The 12,753-nt window shown below is 42.6% G+C and overlaps 1 protein-coding gene across 1 annotated transcript; it reads left to right on the forward strand.

The window, feature by feature from the left end:
• The first annotated feature begins 1,364 nt into the window (after window positions 1-1,364).
• On the forward strand, window positions 1,365-3,178 carry LOC131243963 (uncharacterized acetyltransferase At3g50280-like). The gene has a single exon (XM_058243625.1). It carries the CDS (start codon window positions 1,430-1,432, stop codon window positions 2,900-2,902), a length of 1,473 nt encoding a protein of 490 aa, XP_058099608.1. The 5' UTR covers window positions 1,365-1,429; the 3' UTR covers window positions 2,903-3,178.
• The last annotated feature ends 9,575 nt before the right edge of the window (window positions 3,179-12,753 follow it).

Genomic DNA, 12,753 nt, shown 5'->3' on the forward strand with positions numbered 1-12,753 from the left:
TAGTGGCATGGAAGGTATGTATGTGAAATAAATTTCCTTTTTTTTTTTTCTTGATTTTTATGTTGCTTAGATATTTGATGAAATACTTGTAAAACCACTGCTTTTGTTTTACATATAGTGAAATTTTGAAAGTGTAGTCTATGTGCTTGTGAAAATGCTGCACAGGCAAACTCAGCTCGATCTCGACTTGGATTGGCCCGAGTTGCTGATTGAACCGAGCCGGCCAGTCAAGCTCGAGGACCAAGCCAAGTCGAGTTCGAGTTCGAGCTGGGGTCAGCAAATGGCCGAGCCGCGTAGATCTATTCCCAGCTCAACTCATGTACACCTCCAGCTACAGCAGGTGGGGGCAGTGGATTAGATGTTATCCAAGTAACACTTTAGTGGGTGTTACCCTAACTGTATAGGGCCCACCTTGATGTATTCATTGTATATCCATGCTGATCTGTATATTTTGTCATCTCATTTTACAACGAGATCTCAAACCTTAAGAAAATCAAAATCTCAGGTCGACCATACCACTAAAACCAGTGATGAATGACCATTAAACTCTTTTTATGGACTACAATAAAAGTTATCATCAAGCTGATTTTATTTTTTTTCCTTCATCCGCATCTTCTTGACGTTATCAACAGTTTGGTTGGTAAATAAATATCACGAAAACATGATTTTTTTTATTTTTTATTTTTCCCTTCATCCACGTCTTCTCAATGATATCAACAGTTTAGATGGTAAATAAATATTAAAAAACATTACGATGAGCTCTTTACAAATTTTAATGGTGAGGTTCCTGTGGTGTGGTCCACCTGAGATTTGGATCTGCTTAATTGTTGGGACCACTTCTTAAAATGAGCCGTAGAAACAGGTAGACGGCGTGGATATACAACACATTATCAAAGTCCCGGTGGTCCAGTACCCAATCCGCGCGCAGTCGTTTCCTAACGATGGAATAATCCACCGTACAAATATAGACTCGCAAAATGATAATCTCTAGCGCTTATGCAGAGCAATGATCGGATGATCCTGGCCATGATGCCGCTCCAATAATCCGTACCCTAGATCATTTCCTTTTAAACCGTCCATCACGTTCTGGTCAGAACATCTTTTAGCACCACGACCCATGCACAACGTGGCCCGCCATTCTAATTTCTAACTGTCTAGATTGCCATAAGAGGTTCCCACGTGTATAATACACGAGTGACCACAACTTAAAAAACAATGAAAGAAGCATTATGGAACTTTCGCACTACTCCGACAAATAAACAACGAAGAGAAGACAAATCTAACAGCAACAACCACCAAATACACCTTAATCTAAGTGCAATGAACCAGACCCGCTTCTTCCTCTTTATAAACCCCCCACACTCTCCGCTTCTCTTGCCCAACACCATTCGCCCACAACGAAAGCTAAAATAGCAAACGGCGAAAGAAAATGCCCACAACGAAAATGTCTCCTTCTCTTCACTTCTCTCCCACAATAATCTTCAAATGCACCGTCTATCCTGACCATACATCCACACTCCAAAATCTCAAACTCTCTGTCTCAGATCTTCCTATGCTCTCCTGCCAGTATATCCAAAAGGGCGTCTTACTTTCCCGCTCTCCCTTACCGTCAGATGCCTTAATCTCTCTCCTCAGACGTGGCCTCTCCCAAACCCTAACCCACTTCCCGCCCCTCGCCGGCCGTCTGATGACAGATCCCGCCGGCTACGTCTACATCACCTGCAATGACGCCGGCGTCGACTTCATCCACGCCAATGCTGGAAATCTGACACTCCGGGATATCTTATCCCCCACCGACGTGCCGGATTCCGTCAGGGGATTCTTCACCTTCGACAGTGCCGTCAGCTACGAGGGGCATTCCCGTCCACTGGTCGCCGTCCAGGTGACCGAACTGGCCGACGGCGTTTTCGTTGGCTGCTCTGTTAATCACGCTGTTACCGACGGGACGTCGTTCTGGAATTTCTTCAACACCTTTGCGGAGGTTTGCAGAGGCGCGAGGAGGATCTCGAGGCCGCCGGATTTCCGCCGGAACTTCGTCAAGGACTCGCCGGCTGTGCTGAGGTTCCCGGAAGGCGGGCCGAAGATCTCCTTCGCCGGCGCCGGGCCGTTGCGGGAGAGGATCTTCCGTTTCAGCAGGGATGCCATCCTCGAGATGAAATCCCGGGCTAACGGCCGGATCTGGAAGAAACAGCAAGATAACGGCGATATCACGGCGGAAATTCTCGGGAAGCAGAGCAACGACGAGCGGAAGATCCAGGGCGTTAACGGAAAGATGACGTCCGTCTGGGAGAGCTTAAAGAGAAACCCCGTTGCGGAGAGCGTAGATCGGACGGCTGAGATCTCATCCTTCCAGTCGCTCTGCGCTCAGCTGTGGCGGTCCGTTACACGTGCACGAAAGCTGCCCGTAACGGCCAATACGACGTTTCGGATGGCGGTGAACTGCCGCCACCGGCTCGAGCCTCGGATGGACGCGTACTACTTTGGGAACGCGATCCAGAGCATCCCGAACGTCGCTTCGGTGGGCGAGATCCTATCTCGGGATTTGAAGTGGGCAGCGAGCCTGCTGCACAAGAACGTGGTGGCGCACGTGGATGCTACCGTGCGCAAGGGTGTGGAGGATTGGGAGCGGGACCCGAGATGCTTCCCACTGGGGAACTTCGATGGAGCGTCGATCACGATGGGAAGCTCGCCCCGATTCCCGATGTACGACAACGATTTCGGGTGGGGCCGACCCATGGCAGTACGTAGCGGGCGATCTAACAAGTTCGATGGGAAAATATCGGCTTTCCCGGGACGTGAAGGGGGCGGGACCGTTGATCTTGAGGTGTGTTTATCGCCCGATACGATGTCTGCTCTCGAGGCCGATACGGAGTTTATGCAGTACGTTACGATACAATCTTAGGGCACGTGGAATTTGGGGATTTGGGGGTCTGTATACTTGGAATTGAATCAGCGACGGTTTTGTCCAGTTCTTGTAAGTCTGGAGGAAGCTGGGGTCCAATGTTGTACTTTGACGGTAGTGGGTCGCTTTCACGGTTTCTTACCGCTTCATGTACTATCGACGCACCTGCGGAGGTGTACGTTCTGTGAATTTGGACTGTACGGCTGGTGGGCCCTTGATGGCATCATGGTTCAAAATCCATTCCCCATTTGAATAATTATAGATCTGGTTAATGGACACTTCTACTTTTTTTAATCTGGATTAGTGCTTTTTTTCTTTTTCCTTATTTTGGTCATTGATTTGAAGGACACAAATAGATGGCTGGGATTGTCTGCATGGCGCGTTTTCTTGTTTTAACGGTCAACTGTTGTTGTCCTGCAATATGAATGGTCTAGATTCACCGTCCATAGAATGAAATTTACCCTCTGGGAACCCATTGGTGGTCAAGCTGAGTCGAGTTCGAGTCAAGCCGAGTCAAGATTCACTATGATTGAACTTGACTCGCTTTCAAAACGATAGGGGTCATATGAAGCTTGGCTTGCCTCGAGTTGTCGTTTGAGCCGAGTCAAGCCGTGCTAGATTGAGTCAAGCCAAGCGAGCTTTTTGAGCTAACTTGGCTCATGTACAACCCTATTATTATTATTATTATTATTATTATTATTTATTTTTATTTTTTATTAGGTTAGCTTGTTAGTACACACCCATATCAGTACACACACTCCATGTTAGCCACCCCCACTAGCGATCGATACTAGGACCTCAAGTGATGAAACGAGGTATCTCCACTCAGTCTACCAGTTGAGTTCTGGATCTGGGTGTGTGTACAACGCTACTTATTACAACCTTTTACCATTACACAAATGAACCTTAAGCTTTTGATATTGCACCATTTTTGTGTTGGGGATTTGTGCCGTGGAATCACACAGATCTAGATTTAGGATAACAATCCAATAACGACAAGCAATCACAAGAGAACACAAAGATTTAACATGAAAAATCCTTGCGGGAAAAAACAACGGCACAAAGTGACAGAAATCCATTATGAAATAGAAATTACAAAGAGAGAGGACTAACCTGATTCGAACAATCTCGAATCTCACCCTTGTTACACCCTTTGATAACCCTAGAACCCTTTTAGAAACACTTGGAAAATATTTAAAAAGCCTTAGAATACTTTAGAATAGCCCTAGGGACCCCTATTTATAGTTTAGGAAACTCATCTTCCGTACCTCTGTGAAACCGCTTCAAATTTACGTAGTCTGTGTAAAATCCGCGCAGAATCTGCATAACCCTCGACTAGTCGAGCCAGATCCGGTTTAATACAGACCATGACATACACTACCAACCGCATTCGAATAGAGCCCATGATATATATCCTGTTTTTCCTCATCTGTTTTGGGACATGTTCCGAGAAAAACTTAAGGAGAGACGCGTAGGAAACGCTCTCTGGCTTTGCCTAGTCCATCACATCCTTGATTAATACCTACACAAGGTATTCTGCCCGAGATAATCAAAGCCTACTCCTCTTCGAGTCTCAATGCCGAGAACCATCTTTGCAGCCCCCCGATCATTCATCCTGAATGTCTCACTTAACCGAGTCTTCAATATATTGATTTTAGACATGACATAATTGGAAATCTATGTCTTCAACATACAATGCCTGACCCACTATGAAGGAATCTGCCTAGTGACAGGTCGTACCATAACCTCCTACAAAGTCTTTTTCTCAGCCCTTTTAAACATCGAACCGCTCTGGTTGCTTCATGTAGATTTACTCTTCCAATTTTTCTTGCAGAAGTGAAGACTCAATATCCATCCTTCCAGCTCGAGATTACATTGGCCAACCAGCGCCAATCACGGATCTAATAGACACCTGCTATACCGTCGGCGCGAATATCTCTAAGAAGTCGATCCCTTCTCTCTGAGCATAACTCTTCGCTACCAACATCGCTCTGTATCTATGTTGTATCTTCCTGAAGATCCACTTGCATCCAAACGCTTCTCAGCCCACTGGAAGCTCCACCAGCTCCCATGTGTCAATCCGGTACAACGGGTCCATCACATCGCCCATAGTCACCTTTCACTTCTCAGCACCGGCTCACCTAGAGCCATCTGAATGGAAGACGCATCCCCTATGATATTGGAGTCGTCCATGTACCTCACCGATATCTTGCGATTATGTTGTGTGATTATTCTCACAGGTGGCTGCTCCACCTGTTCTGTATCCATGTCTGCACATCTCAGCCTTCATGCGCTGCCCGCTTATGTGGCCATGCCTAGCATGCCACACACGTGCAGAGGTGAAATCCACTACAACCACTGAGATCCACCTTTTGAAGTGTTCCCGACCAATCTGTTCATGTTACTGAGTCATTGCGCTTTCATGATTACCCGTGTCCCCTTAAATACCTTAAGAGCACCATCAATACTTGTGAACTTGCAGCTCATTGCCTCAAGTACACTAAGAGAAATCAGATTCTTCTTCAAATCAGGAATGCGCTGACATAAGTTAAGGTACGCTACGCCCCTTCAAACATCTTGATGCGCATCGAACCAACAGCCACAACATTATAGGCAATATCATTGCCCATAAATAGCTGTCCATCATTGCACTCCCTATAGCTGGTGAGCCAACACCGATGAGGAGTCATGTGAAAAGATGCCCCTGATCATCATATGACCGTCTGAGTGTAGATACAGACAATATATTACGATCACATCCACTCATCCTTTTGATCATCATATGACCGTCTGAGTGTAGACACAGACAAAACATTACCATTACATCCACTCGATCCATCTAACGTGGCAGCATTGGCCTCCTTGAAAGAAGCCGTTGAATTTTCTTTCTTCGCTTTAGGATTTCTACAATCCTTCTTCATGTGTCCAGACAACCCATAATTCCAACACTTTAATTTTCTTTTGCCCTTACCTTTGGATTTGGATCTAAGTCTTAAAGACCTGTACCTCGCTCAGAATCTCTGCCCCTCGTATTCAATGCATCGAAAGATGTCCCCATGTCGCCGTTTAACTTTCTCATAGCTTTCCCTTGAAAGGTTGAGATAACGGTGTCGACACTTAGAGTTTTATTTGCGGTGCACATTGTGTCCCTTAAAGACTCATACGATGCAGAAAGAGAATTCAACAATATACATGCCTGTTCCTCATCTTTGACCACTTCTTCCATATCCAGCAATTTGCACATTAATTTATTAAAATTGATGATGTGAGCTTCTAGATCTCCACCCTCTGTCATCTTGAAGGTCTAACAGTGCAGCTTCAACTGTAGGCGATTTTTAAAAGACTTATTGTCATAGATGTTCTCTAACTTCGCCCACAAACTAGCCGCAGTTTTCTCCCTCAAAACATTATAAAGAACTTTATTCGTGAGACATAAAAGTATAGAGGCTAAAGCATTACTATCAAGGTTTTCCTATTCATCATCTTTCATGGTAGATTTTCGCTCCTCAAGAACCTTAATCTCGCCTTGCTTGGTTAATAAGCTAATCATCTTAACCTTTCATAACTCAAAATTATTTTTCCCTGAGTACTTTTCAATATCAAACTTGCCGTTTTCCATTATTACTAATCCCGCAGATTCATATTTGTGCCTCAATGATTGCTCTGATACCACTTGTTGGGGATTTATGTTGCGGAATCACACAAATATAGATCTAGGATAGCAATCCAATAATGACAAGCAATCACAAGAGAACACAAAGATTTAACATGGAAAACCCTTGTGGGAAAAAATCACGGCACAAAGTGACAGAAATCCACTATGAAATAGAAATCACAAAGAGAGAGGACTTTTCCAATTTGAACAATCTCGAATCTCACCCTTTGATAACCCTAAAACCCTTTTAGAAACCCTTGAAAATTTTTTAAAAAGCCTTAAAATACTTTTAAATAGCCCCAGGGATCCCTATTTATAGTTTAGGAAACTCCTCTTCTTCACCTTTGCGAAACTGCCTCAAATTTACGTAGTACGCGCAAAATCCACGTAGAATCTACATAACCCTTGACTAGTCGAGCCAGGTCCTCGATTGGTTAAGGGACCCCTTCGACTGGTCGAGCCTGACCCTTGATTGGTCGAGCAGTCCAGACACAAAAAAATACTGCTTGCTGGACTTCGAGTCGAGCTAACCTCGACTTGTCGAGCTAGGCCCTCGACTGGTCGAACGACAAAAAAAATTACAGATTTAAGACATCTGTCAACATTTTGCACCACTTTTTACCATCAAACAAACGAATCCTAAGCTTTTGATCCTACACCTTTTTTTCACCACCTATCAAACAAACAAACCCTAAGTTTTTAATATTGTACCATTTTTGCACCATTGAGTGTTGGTCGCTCAATCTATTTTCTATTGTGTGGGTATATTAAAATCGATATAGCAGCTTGATCCAAACAGATCAACTTTGATCCCAATCATCAAAATAAGTAGATATGTCTGATATGAACGTATATGATCAGATTTTGAGAAGATTGGTCACTTATTCAGTCACTTCCAGAAATTTATTGCAATTAAACAATACTAAAATGATAAGTTCTTCCTCCAAAGATGGGTTACTTTCATGCCTTCCACAGATAAAGGATTTTCAGAATTCCAGCGCAATCAAACAAAAGAAAAAAACTCACAATCGATCGTTAGGAGCAACTAAAAGAATGCGTGTCTTGAAAGAACCACATGATATAGAATAAATATTAAGTCCAATGTATAAGTATATATTTATATTACAACTAAGGATTATAATTACTAAGAATTATCACTAACGGATTATTGCTAGAATAAGCTGAGATAAAAGATCAATTAAAGATCAATTAACATATTTGATTTGATTGGTTGTTTTGTTGGATTGGTTGATGTTTTTGAGATCTTTTGTTGCTATGTTAATTTTCTTTATTATTTATAGATTTTTGTTATAGCTCACTCTTTCATATTTTTCTTCTATTATTACAATAGTTACAACAAACTAAGAACTTTTTTAGATTCTTCTCTTCGTTTTTGTGGATTCTTCTCTTCTTCATATATTTTTTTAAGTACGTTTTTATCCACAACGGTTTTACTTTTGCCGGCTAGGGCTTTATCCTCTCGGTCATTCCGACGGTAAAAAATAAGATACAACATAAAACTCTGCATGAAATGGGCCCGTCGAAAAATCAACTTTCGGCTAAAATCTGGCTGATCCACATATCAAATGAGCGACAATATCACGAGCATCAATGAAGGGTTGGTCATCTGACACATCTTGTAGCATGTCAACTTCGTAAGTGATAGGTGCATGTGATTATACCTTTTTATAAGAGGAACTAGAAAGGGTAAATCACCGGAGAATGCCAACATGGCACATACCTAGGAGATCTGAGCCACACATCGGGTGGGGCACATGGTTAACTTGCCAGCCCAAAACACAGGTAATTCTCAATTATGAGTTGGTCCACGATCCTCCCCACTCCAAGTCGAGCTCCTTATCAGGTCTCGCCGGTGTTGCCGGTCATGACATACTTTGCGATGGCTGTTTACAGTTTCTTAGGCTGTCCCTAGGCCGTCCCTCTGATGGTCTGCCTGCTGTCTGGACATCTTTGGAAGGTAGGGATTGTGACAACGTACATGCTTTCCTAGTCCTCATCAATTACAAGGATTAGTTGCCTGAAATTGACTTGACTTCACCAAAAAAAGTCTATCTTTTAAAATGGGTCTCACCGGAAATTGACTAGGCTTCGCACAAAGGCCTTATTTCAAGAAGCCCAGCTCGTGAGACGTCCCTCTCACAGTTAGGAATCTCTTCCTCACCTTGCTCTCTGGTGATATATGCTTATGTTTTTCTGTCCATTCTCAACAAGAAGACGAGTCCCATGCATCCCCATCTGGATTGAGACTGTATTAGTCTGGCCATCTACTTAAACCAATCATCCTCTTAGTCTCTAAACCCCACTTCTAACAAGACTGGGCTGTGGAGCTTCCATCCTCTTAGTCTCTAATCATACAAGGTCAATGGTGTATATTCATCGTACACGTATGCCACAGCAATAAGTGAGCTAGCCTGACTTTTTTTTTTTTTTGGCCGTGGGTGTTTTCAATGGAGGGTCCTACCTGACTATTACCTTTGATCTTGTCCAAACTCATATGGGCACGTGTCGTACGGGTGATATATAAAATCAGACTGGAATGATGATACACCAGAGTTCGTCAGCAAGACCGTTGGTGCTGACCACACAAAATACTCAAAAGACCACGTGAGCATCTTTTGTAGATACACAAGATCTTTACGGCAGGCCATGTCAGCCTCCTTAAGTGGCGCACTAAGAGTCCAGAGCTGACACTCGATTCCACCTTCTTGGATGATACTCATGCTCTCCACTGCTCCCATATCAAGCCTCACAAACTTGAGATTCGGACTTGTCTTGGTTGGCCCACTAAACTTGGATGAGTCTCTGTATAGCAACTAGAGATGAGAGAGAGAGAGAGATTTGAAAGGGTACAATGCCTCCTATCAAATGGGGCGCTAGTTTATCTTTGATGTAAACCATTCATGTTCTGGGCTCTTCTACATGTGTTATTGGAAAAAAAAAAACAAAAACAATATCTATTGAACGGATGACTGTAGAACTGCAAAGTGATCCAAGATTCAAAGGGTTAGGATCATCAATCCAATGAAGTATGATCATCAGACCGTTCTTTTTATATGTTAGTAATGAGAATATAAACAGTTTTGATCAATTTAAGGATGTAATCCAGGAGTGAAAACAACAACATACGAGATTGTGCTAGAGAGAACCTTAACCGATCAAAACACCTGTTTTTTATAAGAAGAAAATTTTATTAAGAGCAACTAGGGCAAAAACAACAAGTAGAAAAAAACAAACTTAGCACAAATTAATTATAGATACCACCCAGTAACGTAGGAAAAGACTCTTCCTATCCTTAAAGCATCTACCGTTCCTTCCAAATCATATGTTCCAAAAAGAAGGCCAACAAACCCAGACGCCATTCCCTCCTTTGATTAGATCGAAGGCCCCCTACACCCTAGTAGAGGCAACGAAGAAAGAGATACGCCACTGATTGCTTGGTTTTCTTGCATAGAAGGTAAATATTGGGAAGAAGCATCCCTCACCTATATAGATTGTCTATGGTTAGAATTCTATCTCTTTCAGTAAACCACATGAATGCTACTACTTTTGGAAGATTGGTAACGCCAAAGATAGCTAGTGAGGGAACAGTAAAAGCTTTCAACTGATCTATGAATAGTCTCGAGGAGGAGAATTTATCAGAATTTATCTTTTAATCAAATGGGTTCATCTGAAGCCGCTTGTTTGGGCCAAATGCCATTTAGAGCACCAGGCAGAATCATCATATCTGCAATCTCAGCCTCAGGAAGGAAATGATGACATAAGAATATTATTTTGAAAAGGAAAACATTCATGGAAACACATGTTAAGGAGTGGAAGCCAAAAAGACCACTCGCATTAGTGAGCTACATATACCTACCAAGGTTGATATACTATATAAGAAATTAATGGTATGTGTAGCGTCCATTAATTAACTCAAATGCAACTGACTAAATACTGCAGTTCATTGTCATTATGTTGTTCCCTATAAATCAGATTATTAGTACAATCTTATTTTTGATTCATGGACACTTGTTCCTTGAAATAAAACTATTGAAATATACTATAGAAAGGTTAAAATGAAATATGGGGTCATCTTGTTGCTTATGTTCCAACCCTCTAATAGGTGAGTCCCACGTGAGAAAGCAACATACCAAAAATCGGACTTCTAGTGATCGGTGCTCCGTGGGCTCCACCATGATGTATGTGTTTTATCCATGCCGTCCAACCATTTTTTTCATATCATTTTAGGACGTGGATTTCCTTAGAAATCCTTTGGCAAAAAGTTCTTATGCTGGGATACTAGGTGGGGTCTACTGTGATGTTTGTGAGAAATTCACTCCGTCCATTCATTTTTCAAGTCATTGTAAGCCAAGAAACTAAAAATCAGGTGGATCCAAAACTAAATGTGGCTATACCAAAGGAAACTGTGGACATTCAATGACCACCGTTAAAACATGTGTGGCCACAAAAATTTTGTATCAAGCTAAATTTTTGCATGTTTTCACTTCATCCCAATGGGAATAACCTTATAAGTAGTTTGGATAGCATATAAACATTAAGATAGAGGCCTGGAAGGTTTACACAGTAGGAAACGACTTATTTCCTTAGTTTTCCCTTGGTATGGCCAGCTTGAGTTTTGGATTCATTTTATTTTTCAGCTCGCCTCCTAAATTGATATAGAAAAACCAATAGACAAAGTGGAGCACACCTGTCATCCAATGAGTCAGATCTAAATCTCAAGCAGACCACACCATAGGAAAATAGTAGTAATTAAATGTTGACGGTCGAGATCCTCCTTGGGGCCACTATAATGCTTATTTGACATTCAACATGTTGATTATGCCATAGAAAGGATGAAGGGAAGAAAACAAATGTAAACTTCATCCAATACTTATGTGGCCCAGAAAGTTTTTAATGGTGAGCGTAAAATCAACATTGGTGAAATAAAATGATGTGAAAAAAAAAAAACAAAAATGGATGGACGCATGTATGAAACACATACATCATGGTGGGGCCCATGGACCACTAGCCAATCCGCGTCCCCAAACATCGGGCCATTTTCGAACTCAGGTGGGCCACACCACGTGAGTAAAGTGAGTAAATATATAGGTTTCAGGCACGATCATAACTTCCACCCTGCAATGTTTCCTAGTATGTGCGGTGAACATGATGAGGCGCACCAGATTCACGGGTTGGATTTCACGTACACGTCGAAGGCAGCCTTGGCACTAATTTGTACGGTGAATATGAAAAGCTGTGACAGATCCACGGTTTGGATTGCACGTATACATCAAAGGCAGGCTCCTCGCAGCTGGTACGTATGGTAAGTACCATACATTTGGATGTGATTATGCCCCTTCATTCTACAGTTCTACTATGCTGTCACGGGCAGGTTCGATCATGGCTGTGACAGTGTCCTATCAATTGATGCCTTCGTGGTCCGGAAGCAGATTCTGTCCGGCCCCGACTAATGCGTCTAGCAAGGGCTCTGTGGGGCCCACCGTGATGTATGGGTTTTATCCACGCCGTCCATCCATTTTTTCAGATCATTTTATTTTATGAGTCTAAAAATTAGGCAGGTTGGCACCATAGGAAGCAGAGTTGATAATGAAACTCACCGTTGAAAAGCTTAGTAGGGGCAGTTTATTTCCCATCTAACCTGTTCAAAAGGTCATATAAGACCTGGATGGAGGGAAAACACAAATATATCCAAATCTTCTGCCGCACACAAGAAGTTTTTAACGGTGGGAATTCAATCCTCACTGTGTGGTCCACTTGAGCTTTGGATCTGCCTAATTTTTGGCTTCATATCTAAAATAATCTGGAAAAAAATGAATGGATGGCATAGATAAAACACATACATCATGGTGGGCCCCACAGAGGCCTGCATGGATGGATTATCGTCCAGGCGAGGGAAGGACACAATCCGCTCTCTAATGGTCCATGGCCGAAATTCAAAATTGACAGATTATCTTAGCCGTATGAATCGTGGCCTTGAATTGGGGAGCGGATTAGGTGTTACCCAGGTAGCAGATTATTGGGTGTTATCCTTACCATGGGGTCCACTTGATGATGTGTTGTATATCCACAACCGTCACTACAATAATTTAGTCTTTTCAAGACAAGTTAACTCGTCGCTAAAAACTTTTAGCGACGAGTGTTGCTTGTCGCCACGTTTGATGCAAATACGGCGTCA

Source organism: Magnolia sinica, chromosome 4 (assembly GCF_029962835.1).
Source record: "Magnolia sinica isolate HGM2019 chromosome 4, MsV1, whole genome shotgun sequence".
NCBI classification, from domain to species: domain Eukaryota; kingdom Viridiplantae; phylum Streptophyta; class Magnoliopsida; order Magnoliales; family Magnoliaceae; genus Magnolia; species Magnolia sinica.

Excerpts from the sequence above, each read along its gene's own strand:
- LOC131243963 (XM_058243625.1), top strand. The coding sequence starts at position 1,430 with ATGCCCACAACGAAAATGTCTCCTTCTCTTCACTTCTCTCCCACAATA.